The following is a 22,394-nucleotide window of genomic DNA, read 5'->3' as shown; positions in this document are numbered from 1 at the left end:
CAAGAGAACCCATCTAATAAGTCTAGGTTTAGCATCTTTCTTTTCCATAAGGTATTTAACAGCAGCATGATCAGTGTGAATAGTTACTTTAGAATCAACAATATAAGGTCTGAACTTATCACAAGCAAATACAACTGCTAAAAGCTCTTTTTCAGTAGTAGCATAATTTCTTTGAGCATTGTCTAGAGTCTTACTAGCATAATGAATAACATTTAATTTCTTATTGACTCTTTGCCCTAGAACAGCACCTACAGCATAATCACTAGCATCACACATAATTTCAAAGGGTAAATTCCAATCAGGTGGCTGGACAACAGGTGCAGAGACTAATGCTTTCTTAAGTATTTCAAATGCTTCTACACAATCATCATCAAAGACAAATGGTATATATTTTTGCAATAAATTAGTCAGAGGCCGAGAAATTTTTGAGAAGTCCTTAATGAACCTCCTATAAAATCCAGCGTGACCAAGGAAACTTCTTATAACTTTGATGTCCTTGGGACATGGCATCTTTTCAATCGCATCAACCTTGGCTTTATCAACTTCAATACCTCTTTCAGAAACTTTATGCCCCAAGACAATACCTTCATTAACCATAAAGTGGCACTTTTCCCAATTCAAGACAAGATTAGTTTCTTCACATCTCTGCAAAACTCGATCAAGATTGCTCAAGCAATCATCAAAAGAGGAACCATAGACGGAAAAATCGTCCATGAAAACCTCACAAATCTTTTCACAAAAGTCAGAGAATATAGCCATCATGCATCTTTGAAAGGTAGCAAGTGCATTACATAAACCAAAAGGCATACGTCTATAAGAAAAAGTACCAAAAGGGCATGTAAAAGTAGTCTTTAATTGATCTCTAGCCGACACAGGTATTTGAGAGAAACCAGAATAACCATCTAGAAAGAAATAGTGTGTATGTTTGCATAATCTTTCTAGCATTTGATCAATAAAAGGTAAGGGGTAATGATCTTTCTTAGTAGCTTTATTTAATTTGCGGAAATCAATTACCATCCTATAACCTGTGATAATTCTTTGTGGAATAAATTCATCCTTATCATTAGGAACAACAGTAATACCTCCCTTCTTAGGGACACAATGGACAAGACTTACCCACTAACTATCAGCAACGGGATAAATTATACCTGCCTCCAGAAACTTGAGTATTTCTTTTCTTACCACTTCTTTCATTTTAGGATTGAAACGTTGTTGAGGATCACGAACTGGTTTGGCATCTGCTTCCAAATTTATTTTATGTTGACATAGAGTGAGACTAATGCCCTTAAGATCATCAAGAGTATATCCAATAACAGCACGGTGCTTCTTCAGAGTTTTCAGCAATCTTTCTTCTTCATGCTCTAAAAGGTTAGCACTAATAATAACAGGATATATCTTCTTTTCATCAAGATAAGCATATTTAAGATTATCAGGCAATGGTTTAAGCTCAAACACGGGATCACCCTTGGGTGGAGGAGGATCCCCTAAAATTTCAACAGGAAAATTGTGTTGTAGAATAGGTTCCTGTTTAAAGAATACTTCATCTATTTCCCTTCTTTCATTCATGAACATATCATTTTCATGGTCTAGCAAATAGTGTTCTAAAGGATCACTAGGAGGTACGGCAATAGAGGCAAGACCAATAATCTCATCCTTACTAGGTAATTCTTCCTCATGATGTTGTTTACTAAATTTAGAGAAATTAAACTCATGAACCATATCATCCAAGCCAATAGTAACAACATTCTTTTCGCAATCTATCCTAGCATTAATAGTGTTCAAGAAGGGTCTACCAAATATAATGGGACAAAAGCTATCTTGCGGAGAAGTAAGAACAAGAAATCAGCAGGATATTTAGTTTTCCCACACAAGACTTCAACATCTCTAACAATTCCCATCGCTGAAATAGTATCTCTATTGGCAAGTTTAATTGTGACATCAATATCTTCTAATTCAGCAGGTGCAATTTCATGCTTGATTTCTTTATACAAGTCAAAAGGTATAACACAAGCACTAGCACCCATATCACATAAGCCGTGATAACAATGATCTCCTATTTTAACAGAAATAACAGGCACGCCTACCACAGGTCTATGTTTATCTTTAGCACAAGGTTTAGCAATTCTAGCAGTTTCACCTTCAAACTGAATAACACGCCCATCAATATTATCAGACAAGAGATCTTTAACAATAGCAATATTAGGTTCTACTTTAACTTGCTCAGGGGGTGTATAAGTTCTAATCTTGCTTTTACGAACAACAGTTGAAGCTTTAGCATGATCCTTTACTCTAACAGGGAAAGGTGGTTTCTTAACATAAGAAGTAGGAACAATAGGATCATTATAAGTGACAGTCTTTTATTCAACTTTAATAGGTGCAGCTATTTTTCCTTCTATGGGAGGATGATATTTAAACCACTTCTCCTTAGGGAGATCAACATAAGTAGCAAAATATTCACAGAAAGAAGCTACTATCTCAGAGTCAAGTCCATATTTAGTGCTAAACTTACGGAAAATATCGGTGTCCATAAAAGATTTAACACAATCAAACTTAGGTGTCATACCTGACTCCTTACCTTCATCGAGGTCCCAATCTTCACAGTTGCATTTAATTCTATCCAATAAATTCCATCTGAATTCAATAGTCTTCATCATAAAAGAGCCAGCACAAGAAGTATCGAGCATGGTTTGATTATTATGAGAAAGCCGAGCATAAAAACTTTGCATAATTATTTCTCTCGAGAGCTCATGATTGGGGCATGAATATAACATTGATTTAAGCCTCCCCCAAGCTTGAGAGATGCTTTCTCCTTCGCGAGGCCAGAAATTATATATATAATTGAGATCACGATGAACAAGATGCATAGGGTAATACTTTTGATGAAATTCCAACTTCAATCTTTTATAGTTCCATGATCTCATATCATCACATAGCCTATACCATATCAATGCGTCTCCCTTCAAATATAAAGGGAAGACCTTCTTCTTAGCAACCTCATCGGGTATACCTGCAAGCTTCAATAATCCACGAACTTCATCCACATAAATTAAGTGCTCATCACGATACTTTGTTCCATCTCCTGTAAAAGGGTTAGCTAGCAGTTTTTCCATCATACCCGAAGGAAATTCAAAAGGAGTTTCATTTTCAATAGGTTCAGTAGGTTGAGGAGCAACTCTTTGCTCTACTGTACGGGGTAAAGATACCCCGAACAAGCCCCTCAGAGAATTACTTTCCATAGTAACAAGTGACAGTAAATTTCTGCACACTACATAAATTTTTCCTTACCAAATTCCACCTACCAAAGGCGCTACACTCCACGGCAACGGTGCCAGAAAAGAGTCTTGATGACCCACAAGTATAGGGGATCTATCGTAGTCCTTTCGATAAGTAAGAGTGTCGAACCCAACGAGGAGCAGAAGGAAATGATAAGCGGTTTTCAGCAAGGTATTCTCTGGAAGTACTGAAATAAGTGGTAACACATAGTTTTGTAATAGGATAAATTGTAACGAGCACCAAGTAACAAAAGTAAATAAAGTGCAGCAAGGTGGCCCAATCCTTTTTATAGCAAAGGACAAGCCGGAACAAACTCTTATAATAGGAAAAGAGCTCCTGAGGACACATGGGAATATCGTCAAGCTAGTTTTCATCACGTTCATATGATTCACGTTTGATACTTTGATAATTTGATATGTGGGTGGACCGGTGCTTGGGTGTTGTTCTTACTTGAACAAGCATCCCACTTATGATTAACCTCTATTGCAAGCATCCGCAACTACAACAAAAGTATTAAGGTAAACCTAACCATAGCATGAAACATGTGGATCCAAATCAGCCCCTTACGAAGCAACGAATAAACTAGGGTTTAAGCTTCTGTCACTCTAGCAACCCATCATCTACTTATTACTTTCCAATGCCTTCCTCTAGGCCCAAATAATGGTGAAGTGTTATGTAGTCAACGTTCACATAACACCACTAGAGGCTAGACAACATACATCTTATCAAAATATCAAACGAATACCAAATTCACATGACTACTAATAGCAAGACTTCTCCCTTGTCCTCGGGAACAAACGTAATTACTCACAAAGCATATTCATGTTCATAATCAGAGGGGTAATAATATGCATATAGGATCTGAACATATGATCTTCCACCAAATAAACCAACTAGCATCAACTACAAGGAGTAATCAACACTACTAGCAACCTACTAGCACCAATCCCGGACTTTGAGACAAGAATTGGATACAAGAGATGAACTAGGGTTTGGAGATGAGATGGTGTTGGTGAAGATGTTGATGGAGATTGCCCTCTCCCGATGAGAGGAGCATTGGTGACGATGATGGTGATGATTTCCCCCTCCCGGAGGGAAGTTTCCCCGACAGAACAGCTCTGCCGGAGCTCTCGAACGTCAATAAGGTAATATGACCCATTGTTTAAGTTCTTACTGACCACAAAGGGCCCTTCCCAAGGTGGGGATAGCTTGTGTGTGTCGGACTGATCCTGGATGAGTCGGAGCACCAAGTCGCCTTCTTGAAAGGTTCTAGTTTTAACCCGACGGCTGTGATAACGGCGCATGTGTTGTTGATAAATTGTTGATCAGGCTGCTGCCAAATCTCGGTCCTCATCTAACAAGTCAAGTGCATCCTGTCGGGCTTGTTCATTATTAGCTTCAACGTAAGCCACCACACGGGGCGAGTCATGACGGATGTCACTAGGCAGGACTGCTTCTGCTCCATAAACCATGAAGAAAGGTGCATAACCTATAGACCTGTTAGGAGTGGTATTGATACTCCATAGCACCGAAGGTAACTCCTCTACCCAACAACCTGGTGTTCGTTGTAAAGGAACCATAAGCCGGGGCTTGGGACCTTTTCAAATTTCCTGATTTGCTCTCTCAGCTTGACCATTAGATTGGGGGTGAGCTACTGAAGAAATATCAAGCCGGATATGCTCACGTTGACAAAACTCCTCCATAGCACCTTGGGACAAATTAGTGCCATTGTCAGTTATAATGCTGTGTGGAAAACCAAAGAGAAAAAACACCTTTTTCATGAACTAAACCGCCGTGGCTGCATCACACTTGCTCACTGGCTCTACCTCAACCCATTTTGTGAATTTTTCAACTGCCACAAAAAGATGTGTCTTTTTATCTTTGGATCTTTTGAAAGGTCCAACCATATCAAGCCCCCAAACTGCAAACGGCCAAGTGATTGTAATCATCCGCAGTTCTTGAGCCGGTACGTGTGCTCGTCGTGCAAACTTTTGACATCCATCGCACCTACTGACCAGATCCTCTGCATCAGCGTGAGCCGCTAACCGGTAAAAGCCATGACGAAAAGCTTTGGCCACTAGAGATTTTGAGCCGGCATGATGACCACAATCTCCCTCATGGATCTCACGAAGAATCTCTTGACCTTCTTCAGGAGAGACACATCGTTGAAACGCCCTAGTGACGCTGCGATGATACAACTCACCGTGAGAAATTGTCATTGACTTGGACCGCCGGGTTATCTGTCGGGCCAGGGTCTCGTCCTCTGGCAACTCGCCCCGGGTCATGTAAGCCAAGAACGGTACTGTCCAATCTGGAATGACATGAAGAGCCGCCACCAACTGTGCCTCCGGGTCAGGAATGGCCAAATCTTCCTCTGTAGGCAACTTAACAGATGGGTTATGTAAAACATCTAAAAAGGTGTTAGGTGGCATCTAAAAAGCTTCGTTCTTCTTGCGATCAATGTGTTCCAGTTGATAACCCTTAAACTGCCCTGCAACAGCGTCGACCTCGCGGCAATAAGCCGCCATGAGAGGATCCTTAGAATCCCACTTGCCTGACACTTGTTGAGCCACCAGATCTGAGTCTCCTAGGCACCGTACCCGGCTCAAACTCATTTCCTTAGCCATTCGAAGACCATGAAGCAAGGCATCATACTCTGCTGCATTGTTAGTGCAAGGAAACATCAATCGTAACACATAACGAAATTTGTCACCTCGAGGAGAAGTTAGAACAACTCCAGCCCTCGAGCCTTCCAATTGTCTGGACCCATCAAAGTGAATCGTCCAATATGTGTTGTCTGGTTTCTCCTCTGGCAACTGCAACTCTGTCCAGTCATTAATGAAGTCAACCAGCGCTTGAGATTTGATTGCAGTACGTGGCACATACTTCAAACCATGAGACCCAAGTTCAATAGCCCACTTGGCGACTCGTCCCGTGGCTTCTCTATTTTGAATAATGTCTCCTAGAGGAGCAGAGCTAACCACAGTGATTGGGTGACCCTGAAAGTAATGCTTGAGCTTCCGGCTTGCCATGAACACCCCATAAACAAGCTTCTGCCAGTGTGGATATCTTTGTTTAGATTCAATGAGCACCTCACTGGCGTAGTAAAACAGCCGTTGGACCAGATGTTCCTTGCCAGCCTCCTTGCGCTCCACAACAATGGCCACACTGACAGCACGTGAGTTAGCAGCCACATACAACAACGACTCTTTCTCAACCGGAGCAGCAAGAATCGGCGGCTCAGCGAGCTGTTTCTTCAGATCCTCAAAAGCAGAGTTAGCAGCGTCACTCCAGACAAAGGCATCCGCCTTCTTCATCATTTGATACAAAGGCATCGCCTTCTCCCCTAACCAGCTTATAAAATGGCTTAAGGCTGCGATGTGATCCGCCAACCGCTGAACGTCATTGATGCACGCCGGTTTAGCCAGAGATGTAATTGCTTTAATTTTCTCCGGGTTAGCCTCAATACCTCTGTTAGACACCAAAAAAAACCAAGAGTTTGCCAGCTGGGACTCCAAAAACACACTTGGTCGGGTTAAGCATCATCTTGTAGACCCAGAGGTTATCAAAGGTCTCCTTCAGATCAGTTACCAAGGTTTCCTTCTCTCTGGATTTCACCACTATATCATCCACATAAGCATGAACATTACGCCCAATCTGATTGTGAAGGCAATTCTGCACACATTGTTGATAAGTCGCCTGGGCACTCTTAAGCCCAAAAGGCATAGACACATAGCAGAAGGCTCCAAACGGAGTGATGAAAGTTGTCTTCTCCTGGTCCTTAACTGCCATCTTGATCTGATGATAACCCGAATAGGCATCCAAAAAACGCAAACGCTCGCAACCCGCCGTAGCATCAATGATCTGATCAATACGAAGGAGAGCAAAAGGGTCAGCCGGACAAGCCTTATTTAAATCGGTGTAATCCACACACATACGCCAGGTGTCATTCTTTTTTAGTACAAGCACCGGGTTAGCCAACCACTCCGGGTGAAAAATTTCAACAATGAACCCGGCCGCCAAGAGCCGGGCCACCTCTTCTCCAATCGCCTTGCGCCTTTCCTCGTTAAACCGTCGAAGAAACTGCCTGACCGGCTTAAATTCAGATCAATATTGAGAGTGTGCTCAGCGAGTTCTCTCGGGACACCCGGCATGTCAGAAGGCTTCCATGCAAAGATGTCCCGGTTCTCACGGATGAACTCGATGAGCGCGCTTTCCTATTTTGGATCCAAGTTAGCACTGATAATGAACTGTTTGGATGAGTCGCCAGGCACAGAATCAACCATCTTGGTGTCATCAGCTGATTTGAATTTCAACACCGGTTCATGCTCCGTAGTTGGCTTCTTCAAAGACGTCATGTCTGCCAGGTCAACATTACCTTTATAAAACTTTAATTCCTCTGTTGCACAAACAGACTCAGCATAAGCAGCATCACCTTCTTCACATTCCAGGGCTATTTTCCGGCTTCCATGTACTGTGATGGTGTCTTTATAACCCGGCATCTTGAGCTGCAGATATACATAACACAGCCGAGCCATGAACTTGGCATAAGCTGGCCGTCCAAACAGGACATGATATGGGCTTTTGATCTTAACTACTTCAAAAGTTAACTTCTCAGCCCTAGAATCGTATTCATCCCCAAAGGCTACTTCCAGCTCAATCTTACCAACTGGGTATGCTGACTTATCAGGTACAACACCATGAAAAACAGTGTTGGATTGTTTAAGACTCTTGTCAGTCAACCCCATGCGATGAAACGTCTCATAATAGAGGATGTTGATGCTACTGCCTCCGTCCATGAGAACCTTAGTAAACTTATATCCACCAACCTGAGGCGCCACCACCAAAGCCAAGTGACCCGGATTATCAACCTGGGGAGGGTGATCCTCCCTACTCCACACAATAGGCTGTTCTGACCATCTCAAATAACGTGGAACCGCCGGCTCAACAGCGTTTACAGCCCTCTTATGAAGTTTCTGGTCCCTCTTGCACAAACTAGTGGTAAATACATGGTACTGCCCATTGTTCAGCTGTTTCGGGTTACTCTGATACCCGGACTGCTGCTGCTATTGCTGCTGATTACTTTGGCCGGATTGCTGATTATAACCACCTTGGTTACCCAGATGGCCCTAGCCGTGAAAACCGCCTTCGCCTGAGCCGGCGCCCGGGCCATGAAAGCCGCCGCCACCTGAACCGCCGCCAGGTCCGCGGTTACCATCGAACATGTTGGAATTTTTAAATGCCTTCATGATCATACAGTCCTTCCACAGATGGGTAGATGGCTTCTCCCGGGTGTCGTGTCTCGGACAGGGTTCATTCGGTAGTTTCTCAAGGGTGGGACCTGACCCGCCTGACCGAGGAGGTGGCCTCCCCTTGCGCTATTGGTTGTTTCCCTGTGTACTAGCATTAGCCACAAACTCATCAGCCTTACGTTTATTACCTCCTTGATTCGCTGGGTTATGCTCGTGACCCTTTCCATTGTCGTTCTTTTTTCCCTTCCCTGCCTTCTCTTCATCAGACGCGGGATCCTTGGTACTATCTGAATCAACATATTTGACCAGAGCCGCCATCAACTAGCCCATGTCATGACAATCACGCTTGAGCCGCCCCAGCTTCTGCTTCAGAGGTTCAAAACGGCATTTTTTCTACAACATTAAGACCGCAGAGCCGGCATCCATCTTATCAGATGAATGTATTATCTCCTTGACCCGGCGCACCTAATGGGTCGTGGACTCACCTTCCTCTTGCTTACAGTTAGTCAAGTCCATGATTGACATAGGTTGCTTACATGTGTCCTTGAAGTTCTGAATGAACCGGGCTTTTAACTCCGCCCATGAGCCGATGGAGTTGGGTGGCAACCCTTTCAACCAAGTGCGAGCTATTCCATCCAACACCATAGTGAAATATTTAGCCATTGCTGCATCGCTGACCTCCAATAGCTCCGTCGCCATCTCATAACTTTCAATCCATGCCCTAGGCTGCAAGTCGGCCGTGTAATTAGGCACTTTACGAGGCCCCTTGAAATCTTTTGGCAAGCGCTCATTACATAGAGCCGGCACCATGCAAGGGACACCTCCTGTCCTTGTGGCCACTCCTGCCTCAACAGAGGTTGCTGGATAAACCAAAAAAATTCTGATGAGCCGCCTGCTCAGCTGCCAGTTGAACCGCCCGCTCAGCCTCCTGGCGGATCCTCTCCTGATCTACCAAGTTAAAGGCTCCATCCTGCGCCGGGTCATGCCTGCGCGGTTGGTTACGGCGTTGGGCATTGCTTGACATAAACGCCGAGTCCATATGCCTGCTATAGCTCGGGCTCCGGCTTGGGCGAGGGGTTGAGTGGATTCTGTCTCGACTATAAGAGTGCACATCCTACTGTGCCAGGGCTGTCTGAAGAAGTTCTCTGACTCTTCGTGTTTCGATCACCGTTGGAGAGTCGCCTTCCATTGGGAGAGCCGCCAGACGAGCCGACGCGGCAATTAAATTCTCCAAAGGGTTAGAGAAGTGACCCGGTGGTACTGGCGTGTAATGAGGCGGAGCAGTATTCACACCGGGTGGTTCCATAGCCCTCGGCTGAACCGGTGCCCCCGTCACGGGTGTTGTGAACTAGTTTGCCTCTGGCGAGTTGATAGGACCGGCCCCGGGTGTGTGGAAAAGGTTCCTAGGATCGTAAGTCAGAGGCAGACGTGACTGAGTTTTCTGGTGTCTTCTCCTCATGACCTCGTCTGACGCGTTCAGATCCACCAAGAGCTGGAAAGTCTTCGCTTGAAGCTGCCGAGCACGATCATCCAAAGCCGCCCGGTCCACAGCCATCCTGACATCTTCTGCTGCTAAATTTTCCTTGGCTTGTGCCACCTCTTCACGTAGTCGTGCCACCTCCGCGTCATGCTGAGCCTTATCCCCGACTCAACCACAGCTGTCAACAGAGCCGTCATCTTATCCATGAGGTCCATTAGTACCTGAGCCGGGGGCGCGTGGGGTCTCCTGACTCGGCTGCTGCCGACCCGGTGGTTATTGTTGCCGCAGCCATAGAATTCTGCCCGGGTTGAGTGTCAGCCATGAAGACTCCGGCTCGATTCGGCGGCTTAGAGGGGTCCAGAATACTGCTGCCATTGGAACAGCCCCCAAGCACGCCATCCTGTAGTTGATACAAAGAGTCTGTCTCGCCTGTGGACGACGCGCCGTCAGAGCAGATGGCCGTCTCACCACTGTCTATCGATCCTTCAAAAAATTCCCCTCCATGGATGCAACCCACGAAGGCCCGCCGCACGGCAGATTGAGCCCGGGCGGGTCTCGCGCGCTGAGCCGTCTCGATGAGTTTGGTGCAGATGTCCGGCTCAGGGCCTGACTCGCCGATCCGACCGATGAAAACATGGATTCCGCCGAAGGGGACCTGGTACCCGTACTCAATCGAGCCGGCGTCGAGGCCCCAGCCTTCGTCGTCGATGTAGAGCTTGCCGCGACGACTCTTGGTCATCCGGCCCACAGCGTATCCCTTGAGCCCTTCGAAGTTTCCCTTCAAGAACTCAAATCCACCGTGCGCTGGCCCCACGGTGTGGGCGTCAACTGTCATGGGATTGTCACGGCAGATGTCCTAGCGAAAGGACTTAGTCATAGGGCCATCGCAACTAGGAAGCTTAAAGGGGTTAATCGGGACAAAGGACACGAGAGGTTTATACTGGTTCGGCCCCTTACGGTGAAGGTAAGGCCTAGTCCAGTTGATGTTGTATTGCTAGGTTTCGATTACCAAGGAGCGAGTCCGCTAGCTTGGCTACAGATCTGTTGTCTCTTGCCCTAAGCCGCCACCGGGTCGTCCCCTTATATACACGGGTTGACGCCTGGCGGCCTACAGAGTCCCGGCCGGCTCATATAATGTGTCCGGCTCGGTGACTTCCTTTACATGCCTTTCTTTACAAGCCTTTCTTACTCATGGCGGTTTACAATCATGGGCCTCAAGCCGCCTCTGGGCTTGGGCCTACTACAAGGTTTATACTAAACCATCGCCTTGTATATTCACTGAACTTTTAGTAACCCGCCATTAGGATTGACCCGACCCCTTCTGGGCGGGTCATACCTGATAGTTATATCCCCAACAAAACCCTAAATCTAAACATAAACTTAATATTACGAATTGAGTTGATTCATATGGGACTTGTGAAAACTTTTTGAAGTTTGGCAAAAAAAAGTAATTATTATGAATTCAAGTTTTAATATTTTAAACTTGGTGAAATTGTAAAAATTGTAAAAATTTATTCTAGAGTGGTTTAAAAATATTCATAGCAAGGATCACAATATGCAAACGAAACATATATTAGCCTTTCAGTTCAAAAGATATAAGAGATTCAAGATTGGAAGTGAAATAAAAACACATGGGGAGAGAGAAACTAGCATGGTGTGATGGGTGGACAACTCACAAAGTCACTCATGAATGGGATAAAGGTGGGCTAACACATCACATTTCCCCACAGTAATTATACACTAAGCCATTAGCATGTTTTTCAATCACGGTGGAGATCAATGGCGTGCAAAAATTGTGCTAAGATCGTTGTGTGTTTCACCGGTAAAATGGAAACTAGAGTCTATTCGCGGCTTACAATGGACGAACGCTTTGTTTAATGCGGGTTGCATGCACCAAAGTTGTTTTTTCTAATGTTTGATGTGCGCACCAAATTGAGTTTGGAACCTATGAGTGATCCACGTCCCCTGGACTTCTAGTGGAAACCTACTTGCGCTCGTAGGACATGTGAGTGACTCGACTACTAATCTGTCTTTGCCTGTGCCACACCAGACATGTGTTGATCAAAATTAGCCATGACGTGTTCATGATTGAACAAGAACCTAGCCATAGGGGAAGGTCCTGATGCTACAACAAGAATGACCAGCATGGCCATGTAGGTGGCTACTCTGAATCTCCCCTTGATCACTTTATCTACCCTCCCCATTTTTGAGACCCCCATCATGCATGGTTGACTTTGAATTGTTGTTTACGCAGTTGGTTGCTGTCGTAGGTCACAAATCGCACCACGATTTAGGTAATCATGTATATCTCACAGGGTCACATTTATCTCTCAATCGTCTATTTCAAATTAGCATGCATTATGCCTTGATTCATGTCTGCCAGTGTACCGTTGTTATTAAATTTGGACTATTGGACCTGATTATTGGCTCCCATTAAATTTTTTGCATCAAAACAATCTCAAGAAAGAAGTACCGACATCAGTAACGGACTACCTGAGACGTAGTGTTCTACAAGAAAAAAACAAAAAGTGGTTACCCAGAATGAGCTGACTTTGAGTAATTTACTTACAAAAGCAACTTTGTTTGCTCTATCCTTCTAGTTATGCTTTGTCAGGTTGTCATTAGTCATGATAACCCCATGGGAGAGGTACCAAACAAAGATTTTAAACTTTAGGGGTATTTTAAGTTTTCAAATAAGCGAAATTGACAATGTGTATCCATTAGATCCCTTTGCATAGATTTGATGTTGATTGAACACACATGTCAGGACACATCTAGACATAGATCAAACCCCTACCCCAGTTAACCAGTCTAGCATTTCTGCCCATGCCAATAATTTTGCAGCAATGAGAACTCACATAGAGCTGACATTCATCGGCATCGAGCACCTCACTTCCACCACACAACACCTAGCAAAGTACACATGCAAAAACATGGTAACACATTAATAGCATATCAGCCCTTATTTCATCAATAGTGGAAAACATATAGACACGTTTGAAATACGAAAGTTCATGAGGATATTGATAACGAGATCGATATACCAACATATATCATATTTACATATCATAGAATATTTATTGATTATATTTTTATCATTTAATAATTACTAAATAAAAGATACAAAATAATAAGCCAGTGCCAACATATTTATTGTTACATGGCATACCAAACACATTTAACATACAAGAAACAGAAACCTTCACAATGCATATCTTAAAAGATACTAAGACGTTAAAACCTCGTGATACTAAACATTTGTTAATTGAGTGCTCACCAATATCAACTATATCATGTCTTATCAAGTATTAGGTGAATGCACATGCACATACATCAAATAATACAATTACTCACACAAACTTCTGAATGACACAATTAGACCACAAAACTGGATCCAATAGCATAAGACATGGAAGCAACCAGGGAGTTGTTTGTAGTTTGATCTAGACATAGGATCAAAGGATCATCAAACATGTGGACATGTAAAATTCAAAGTACCACAATTTTTTTTCACACAACATAAAATTTGGGCTATCACGATATCATGGTTTGATACATTACCATGTAAGAAACTTGTGTTGTTAGAAATTCCACATTTGAAGTCCAGACATCACTTTTTTTTGAGGAATCACCGGGCGGAGAGTTCTCCCACCTGAATATATTGCTCAAAAGCGGCCAAAGTCAAGAGCCACCTGGGGGAGAGTTCTTCCACATTTGAAGCCCGCACATCACTATTTGTTCGCAGCTATAAGTAATCCTGTAAAACATCGAAAAAGCATTGCAGAGACCGAGCTCCACATAGCTCTTTATTTTTTTTCAGCGAAAATACTATTTTCACACATTGAAAAAATCTGAAAAAAAGTCTATACATACATGTGTATTTGTATTATACACATATGAAATTTCATGAACATATATGTTTTCATGTAGTGTATATGAAAAAGATAAATACACAGATTAATATAGGCTATATCTTTGTTGTTTTTATGTCAGATATTTATCTTTTTGTGTAGCACACAAATAACTGAATTACATGATGAAACTTTTTACCTACTTGACAAACATGCATATGTATTTGTATAAAAAAAATTGATATTTTTTGAAACTTTTAAGTATATTTTGAATTATTATTTTTGGCAAAACGGGCTCAATGGAGCCCGGCCTCTGCAACGCCGCACTCTGTAAAACATGTCCTATTATGTTTTCCCACGCAAGACTTCTTTCGCGCGCCGAAATCGTTTATCCGTGCAATTGGACGAGTCCTATCAAAAAAGTTGAGGGTACAAGGTCTCAAGTTTTGGTACTCCCTCCGTCACGGTTTAGTAGGCGCGCTTGTAAATTCTCTGGGACCTAGGTGGTTATCTATTGGTTGTGAGATGGCCTAAGAAATAGCATTCACACTACGCATGCATATAGAAATAGTATATCGGAGTACTAATTAGCTACTAGAAATAAATGCAATGCGCCCTAAACCTTGTCTATTATGGAAACGCACGCAAATTTAACTATGCCTTCTAAACTGTGACGGAGGGAGTAAGACAAATTGAACCATGCCATTAATTGGGTTTATTGACATGCACATCCTCCTCTATCCATGTGTACAACAAATACAATCGCTCATACAATCTAGGCCTAATTAGACTGATTTTGGATCTACAAGTAAAAGTAATCATTAAATTCACCATATCACGCAAAATATCAACTGGTAAATTGACCATATCGTCCACGAAATGCCACAACCAATATAGCCTCGTAAAATCAGCTAATGAATAAACAGCGAATTTTACACAAAATACAAAAAGTAAAGTAGAACAATATACCATCTATATCATGCAAAATGTTACTGCGCCATATATAAGTAACTACAACAACCACGGACAAATATCAGCAGCAGTCAGCGCAATCAAATTGGTGATATGGAGTATTTGGAGATCTCCAATCTCTATCTTTTATACGCCATAAATCGAGCAAAAAAAGCCACCCCTACCCGACGTCATCGCCGCCGTCCCTCTCGCTTCTCTCCCTCCTTTTATACCCTCGCCTTTGCTCCCACCACCAGCACCACACTGACAGGACAGACACATCCCAGCTCCACGCAGGAGCAGCCACGCCCCATTCTTGTCGCTGCTAGTTTACTCGCCTCTCGTCTGCTAACGTGCGTGCTGCTATGGAGGCGGCGGAGCAGATTGCGGTGGTGTGGAAGCAGGTCCGCGGCCCGGTCATCGCGCCGCTGCTGCGCGCGTCCGTGATGGTCTGCCTCGCCATGTGCGTGATCCTGTTCGTGGAGAAGGTGTACATGGCCGTCGTCATCGTGGCGATGAGGCTGATCGGCCGCCGCCCCGAGCGGCAGTGGCGGTGGGAGCCCCTCCGCAACGACGACCCCGAGCTCGGCAACGCCGCCTATCCCATGGTCCTCGTCCAGATCCCCATGTACAACGAACGCGAGGTGAGCACTGTCTACGCTCCACAGCCTAGAGGAAAGAGAGAGCACGAAACCACGTCGCTGTACGGATTTTACTGTATTGGCTGCTGACAATCTGCCATTTGCTGGCAAAATCTTTCGCTGTAATGCCGCCCTCCGATAAAAATTGTAGGAGTTCTACTTACTTTTTTTGTATGGTTGACTCGCAGGTTTACAAGAAGTCGATCGGGGCGGCGTGCGGGCTGTCCTGGCCGTCGGATCGGATCGTCATCCAGGTGCTGGACGACTCCACGGACCCCGCCATCAAGGTAAACCGCATAGGCATACGCGCACAAACCATAAGCATTTTCTCCAACTTCCAGCACATTTCCAGTATCCATAAGATTGAGGTAGTTCAGACTTTTCATTTACCGTGGTTTCTTCAGAAAAAGAAGCACACGCATGTATATACGCACTTAGCATATATCAGTACACGTGCGGTTGTTTGTTGAATTTTTTTTTTAAATTTTTTCATCTGTTCATCTTCAATCGTGGCAGTACAACGAACACTAGAAATAATAAAAATTACATCCAGATCCGTATACAATCTAGCGACGACTACAAGCACTGAAGCAAGCCGAAGGCGCGCTGTCGTCATCGCCCCTCCCTCGCTGGAGCCAGGCAAAACTTGTTGTACTAGACAGTCGGGAAGCATCATGCTAAGGCGTCATAGGACCAACGGATCAGAACAGCAACCGCTGTGGTTGAAGAGTAGCGCAGATCGGAAGGATCCAACCTGAAGACAGACGAACATAGACGAACAACGACAAGATCTGAGCAAATCCATCAAGAACAGATCCGCCGGAGATACACCTCCACATGCCCCCCGACCAGTGGCGAATCTAGCACGGAAATGAAGGGTAGGCTCAAAGCAAGTTCCTAGGTCTAATTAGCAATGCATTGCAATTATTGGATGTAAAACACCTTGATATAAATGGCAAGTATAGTACATTTAGTTGAAATAGGATTTTTGGAGGGTAGGCTTCAGCCTATTGAAGCCCCCCTGGTAGAATCGCCACTGCCCCCGACGATGCTAGACGCATCATCAGTATAGAGACTGGGCGATGAGAACCTGATTCTATCTTCAAGGAGCTGCCGCCATCTCGTCTTCCTGAGGCCCTATCCGCCGGGAGACACGGAAAACCTAGCATTTTCTTATGACAGGAAGTGTGCGAAAAGAGCGCATAACATGCACATGCTCACCCATTGTTGTTTCTTTAATTCTTTTATTACAATTGGTACATACGGCCATTAACGTGAACTGCATGCATATACTATATGCAGTTATGCACGGATCCTGATGTTTTCATTTCGTGATCGCGTATACCACGGTGCAGGAGCTGGTGCAGGCGGAGTGCCATCGGTGGGCGAACAAGGGTGTAAACATCAAGTACGAGATCCGGGACAACCGGCGCGGGTACAAGGCCGGCGCGCTCAAGGAAGGCATGAAGCACGGCTACGTCAAGGACTGCGACTATGTGGTCATCTTCGACGCCGACTTCCAGCCCGAGCCGGATTACCTGAGCCGCGCCATGCCCTTCCTCGTCCACAACCCCGAGATCGCCCTCGTCCAGGCCCGCTGGGTATTCGGTACATCATCTCGGGCATCCCTTCTTGTTTTGGCCGAAATTCTGTACTGCATGGTGCTGACATTTCTCTTGCTGCTGCTGATTCTGTGTGAGTGAGCAGTGAATGCAAATGAGTGCTTGATGACAAGGATGCAGGAGATGTCCTTGGACTATCACTTCAAGGTGGAGCAAGAAGTGGGTTCCTCAGCTTATGCCTTCTTTGGCTTCAATGGTAATAAACTTTTGATCTCGCAATATATGAATGTCACCATTTACATTTGTGAGGCCTCTGTGTTTCCTTTTGACCAATTATAAGCTTCTGTCTCTTTTTCCTGTGTACATAAATAGGAAAAGGCAAACATGGCATCAAATCACACTGTCAGAAAATCGTATGCAATTGCATCAGTGTACCATTTGCCTTCTGTGTCAGCTCTTCCACGAAACAATACTAGGAAACCAAGGGACACAATAGTATTACTAGAACAAGCATAGGTTGCAACATGATCAGAGTTACCATTAGGCAGATAATCAATTGCGCTAACGATTTTGATGTTAGGCAGCTCTAGGTCTAACCCGGAAAAAGATACAGAAAAAACACAAAGGTTGATAGAGATAACACAACTGAAGGATCAAATTCCCCATATATATTTTCCTGGACTAACTAACAGATAGTAGTACATACTTGAACATGGATTTTAGCAGCAGCCAGCAGTCACACTTTGCATCACCTGATCCGTCTTCTTAACATGCAAAATACTTGTTTAACAGGAACCGCTGGTGTGTGGCGCATATCTGCTCTGAATGAGGCAGGTGGCTGGAAGGACCGAACCACGGTCGAAGACATGGACCTGGCTGTCCGAGCAAGCCTCAAGGGATGGAAGTTTGTGTACCTTGGTGATCTCAGGGTAAATATGCACCAGTAACCTATCAGTTTCATGCAAGAAAACCACTGCATCACTTTGCACTCCTTGTATGAACCATGTGCTGAACTTGTAAATGTTGTTTCAGGTTAAAAGTGAGCTCCCAAGTACGTTCAAGGCATTTCGGTACCAGCAACATAGATGGTCGTGCGGGCCTGCAAATCTGTTCAGGAAAATGTTGATGGAGATTGTCAAAAATCAGGTCACTTGCACCAAGCTAGTATATTTTGAAATTTCTGTTACAGATAAAATTTATTGCTAACAAGCTATATTGATCTTGATGCAGAAAGTGACGCTTTGGAAGAAAATCTACGTCATCTACAACTTCTTTCTCGTGCGCAAGATAATCGGGCACATTTTGACGTCTGTGTTTTACTGCCTTGTTATCCCAGCCACAGTTTTTGTTCCTGAGGTTGAGATACCAAGGTGGGGTTACTTCTACATTCCAACCGTTATCACCCTTCTCAATGCTGTTGGGACTCCAAGGTACCAATCATCTCATCTATGCAATTTGTTTAAAAGGTGATGAACCTAAACCTCCTAACTTCGACACATGTGTATTAACATGAGAAATCATCAATTGATGCAGGTCTTTTCACTTGGTTATCTTTTGGGTACTGTTTGAGAATGTCATGTCATTGCATAGAACAAAGGCGACCTTCAGCGGTCTACTGGAGCTAGGGAGGGTGAATGAGTGGGTGGTGACAGAAAAGCTTGGTGATATTCTGAAGATGAAAGTACAAAGCAAAGTTACCAAGAAGCTGCGAATGCGGATAAGAGAAAGGTACATTATCATAATTGGTTTTCTCATGTGCATCTCTCAACTCTCGTACCTAAACTTTAATATGGAATCAGGTTGCAGCTTTTGGAGCTTGGTGTTGCAGCCTATATATTCTTTTGTGGAAGTTATGACCTTTTGTTTGGCAAAAGATATTACTATGTCTTTCTCTTCATGCAATCCATCGCTTTCTTTGTCGTCGGTGTGGGTTTTGTTGGGACACTTGTCCCCAACTGATAATGCTCTCCATTCATGGTGTAATGTTGTCCCGAAAGATTCAGTGTAACAGCACTGGAAGAGAAGACATAGATAGATATGTAGGTTTGTTTTAGCTGGTAGGCATGTGCTGTGAAGCACATTACTTAGGTGATGATCAAGAAGGCTTGTTAGAGCCTCTGCATTACCGCAGTAGATTGCTGAGGTTTAATCATTTGTCCGAAAAGAATAACATAAGGGAGTTTGTTCATTCAGTCTTAGCAGGCACGGTTTGTTATGGGAAGAGGAGGAAATAGTGTCTGGTGCCTCAACTTTGCCCACCTGAAATACTATAAGGATGATCTACTTGTTTATCTCCAGTTTTTACCCATAATTTATATCTTGTCGACGTTAAGCGCAATAAACATTTGGGAAAGTTTCATTCAGGCAACTGTTGTTGGAAACAGAGTTAGTATGGCACTAGCTGACCTGAGTTTGTTGCTTCCAGAGAAACCAGCTGTTCTATCTCTTTCCGAACGACCGACTGTGCTGTATCATTCAGAAACATCCCCTTCAGATGGTACTGCCGGTACTGCCTGTCAGTCCATGGATACAGCTGAATTGCGACAAACGACAAGGCCAGCATCGTCACTCAACAAATCGCAAGGATTTATGAACATCTCCGACCAGCAGCGATTGCCGATCCTTTCCACCATAGCTCACACTCGCAAGGAGTGCTCGTTGATCGAGCGGGCCAAGGCATTGCAGGCTTCATATATCTCCCAACTCTCGTCGTGGTATGTGTCTCTGGCAAGGAAGACGTGCTTCTTCCCCTGGACTTCGACGGCGCTCCAAGCAGGGTCCTTCCGAATGCCCAGCGACTTCATGGACTCGTGCATACCGGCCACGCTGTCCCACATGTCGCAGGCAGCGTACGTGTTCGCGAGGACGACGTACTTGCCGGCATTCCCCGGCTGCAGCCGAAAGAAGCGCTGCGCGGCAAGCTCGACCAGCCCCACGTCGCCGTGCTTCCTGCAGGCGCCCAGCAGCGCGCCCCAGACCACCGAGTGCTCCTGGCAGTCCGGCAGGTTCTTGACAAGCTCGTAGGCTTCGCGGAGCCTGCCGACCCTAGCGAGCATGTCGACCACCGCCGCGTAGTGCGCGCCCTTCGGGGTGAGCCCGTAGTCCGACGGTATGGACGAGAAGTGCATCAGACCCTCATCGACGAGCCCGCCGTGCGCGCAGGCCGAGAGCACAGCGAGGAACGTCACGTCGTTCGGCCGGAACCCGTCGCGCGTCATCTCGCCGAAGAGCGCCAGCGCCTCGCGCACGTGGCCGTGCTGGCCGTGCCCGGAGATGAGCGCGGTCCACATGGTGACGTTCCGCTCCGGCGCGGCCGCGAACGCCCGGCGCGCGTCCTCGGCGCTGCTGCACTTGAGGTACATGTCGACGAGCGCGCTGTTGGCGAACACGTTGACGGCGGCGACGGCGGACTTGACCATGACGCCGTGCACGCGCCGGCCGTGGTCCAGCGCGGCCATCCTGGCGCACGCGCAGAGCACCGACGCGAACGTGAACTGGTCCGGCCTCAGCCCCTCAGCCCGCACCAGGCCGAACATGTCCACCGCCTGCGCCTCCTCCCGCCCGCGCGTGCACCCGGATATCATCGCGTTCCACGCCACGACGTCCCTGCGCGGCATTCCGTCGAACAGGTTCCGGGCGACGCCGAGCTCCCCGATCTTGGAATAAAATATCAGCAGCTTGGTGGCCATGTAGTCGCTGCATCTGAAGCCGGTGGAGACCATGCGCGCGTGGATCCTCTTGCCGAGCCTCGCGTCCCTCCGGTTCACGCACTCTTGCAGCAGAAGAGCGTAGGCGCTCGAGACGGCGAACACGGCGCTCCGGTGGAGGAGGCTCACGGCACGAGAGAGCTCCCCCGCGATGCACAGCGACCTCAGCTTTCGCGCTAGGCTACTCGAGTCCATGGCCTAGGGAAATCAGGCAGGGTCAGAACAGGGGAATTAACCGTAGCATGTTTTAGTTTCTCAGAAGCATGTTGTTGTTCTGAATTCCAACGGAAACCTTCCTTGTTTCAAAGATAAAAACAAGGGCTTGCATATCAGTATGTAGTTCTGTAGTAGATAGTTAGGGCATCTCTAGCAGATCCTGCAACCACGCGTTCCATAAAATATGTATAACAAGGGACGTGTTTACAGGATCTGTTCGGCCGGAGCGCTCGTCGCACCGTAAATTTTTCATAAAACATCAAACATATTACACATATGGAGGGAAATTTGTGGAGTGGATGCGGCGCAGGGTGAAGGAAATATGCCCAAGAGGCAATAATAAAGTTATTATTTATTTCCTTATTTCATGATAAATGCTTATTATTCATGCTAGAATTGTATTAATCGGAAACATAATACATGTGTGAATACATAGACAAACATAATGTCACTAGTATGCCTCTACTTGACTAGCTCGTTAATCAAAGATGGTTAAGTTTCCTAACCATAAACATGAGTTATCATTTGATTAATGGGATCACATCATTAGGAGAATGATGTGATTGACTTGACCCATTCCGTTAGCTTAGCACTTGATCGTTTAGTATGTTGCTATTGCTTTCTTCATGACTTATACATGTTCCCATGACTATGGGATTATGCAACTCCCGTTTACCGGAGGAACACTTTGTGTGCTACCAAAACATCACAACGTAACTGGGTGATTATAAAGGTGCTCTACAGGTGTCTCCGAAGGTACTTGTTGAGTTGGCGTATTTCGAGATTATGATTTGTCACTCCGATTGTCGGAGAGGTATCTCTGGGCCCTCTTGGTAATGCACATCACTATAAGCCTTGCAAGCATTGTAACTAATGAGTTAGTTGCGGGATGATGCATTACAGAACGAGTAAATAGACTTGCCGGTAACGAGATTGAACTAGGTATTGAGATACCAACGATCGAATCTCGGGCAAGTAACATACCGATGACAAAGGGAACAACGTATGCTGTTATGCGGTTTGACCGATAAAGATCTTCGTAGAATATGTGGGAGCCAATATGAGCATCCAGGTTCCGCTATTGGTTATTGACTGGAGACGTGTCTCGGTCATGTCTACATAGTTCTCGAACCCGTAGGGTCCGCACGCTTAAAGTTCGGTGACGATTTGTATTATGAGTTTATGTGTTTTGATGTACCAAAGGTAGTTCAGAGTCCCAGATGAGATCGGGGACCTGACGAGGAGTCTCGAAATGGTCGAGACGTAAAGATTGATATGTTGGACGACTATATTCGGACATCGAAAAGGTTCCGAGTGATTCGGATATTTTTCGGAGTACCGGGGAGTTACGGGAATACGGGAAAGAAGTGTTGGGCCTTAATGGACTTTAGTGGGAAGGAGCGGCAGCAGCCAGGAGGTGGCGCGTGCCCCTCCCAAGCCCAGTCCGAATTGGACAAGGGG

General features: G+C 45.3%; 2 protein-coding genes across 3 annotated transcripts; one reads left to right on the top strand and one right to left on the bottom strand.

The window, feature by feature from the left end:
• Nucleotides 1–15,082: 15,082 nt before the first annotated feature.
• LOC125525114 (putative glucomannan 4-beta-mannosyltransferase 9) lies at nt 15,083–19,409 on the top strand. The gene is made up of 9 exons (XM_048690140.2): nt 15,083–15,451; nt 15,637–15,735; nt 16,804–17,056; nt 17,156–17,266; nt 17,803–17,939; nt 18,043–18,156; nt 18,241–18,440; nt 18,544–18,738; nt 18,810–19,409. Exons 1-9 carry the CDS (start codon nt 15,173–15,175, stop codon nt 18,967–18,969), a joined length of 1,548 nt encoding a protein of 515 aa, XP_048546097.1. The 5' UTR covers nt 15,083–15,172; the 3' UTR covers nt 18,970–19,409.
• Nucleotides 17,263–20,988, bottom strand: LOC125525113 (Tetratricopeptide repeat (TPR)-like superfamily protein). 2 transcript variants are annotated; one of them, XM_087533813.1, is made up of 3 exons: nt 19,417–20,988; nt 17,717–18,117; nt 17,263–17,366 (listed from the first exon to the last, which is right to left on the bottom strand). In XM_087533813.1, exon 1 carries the CDS (start codon nt 20,910–20,912, stop codon nt 19,647–19,649), a length of 1,266 nt encoding a protein of 421 aa, XP_087389939.1. In that variant the 5' UTR covers nt 20,913–20,988; the 3' UTR covers nt 17,263–17,366; nt 17,717–18,117; nt 19,417–19,646. The 2 variants fall into 2 exon arrangements, with proteins under 2 accessions (XP_087389939.1, XP_048546096.1); XM_048690139.2 differs by lacking the exon at nt 17,263–17,366 and having other exon boundaries at nt 17,400–18,117.
• Nucleotides 20,989–22,394: the final 1,406 nt, after the last annotated feature.

This window comes from Triticum urartu, chromosome 7A (genome assembly GCF_056163025.1).
Source record: "Triticum urartu cultivar PI428250 chromosome 7A, HENAU_Tu73, whole genome shotgun sequence".
Taxonomy (NCBI): domain Eukaryota; kingdom Viridiplantae; phylum Streptophyta; class Magnoliopsida; order Poales; family Poaceae; genus Triticum; species Triticum urartu.
This window is presented reverse-complemented; position numbering and strand designations above follow the sequence as displayed.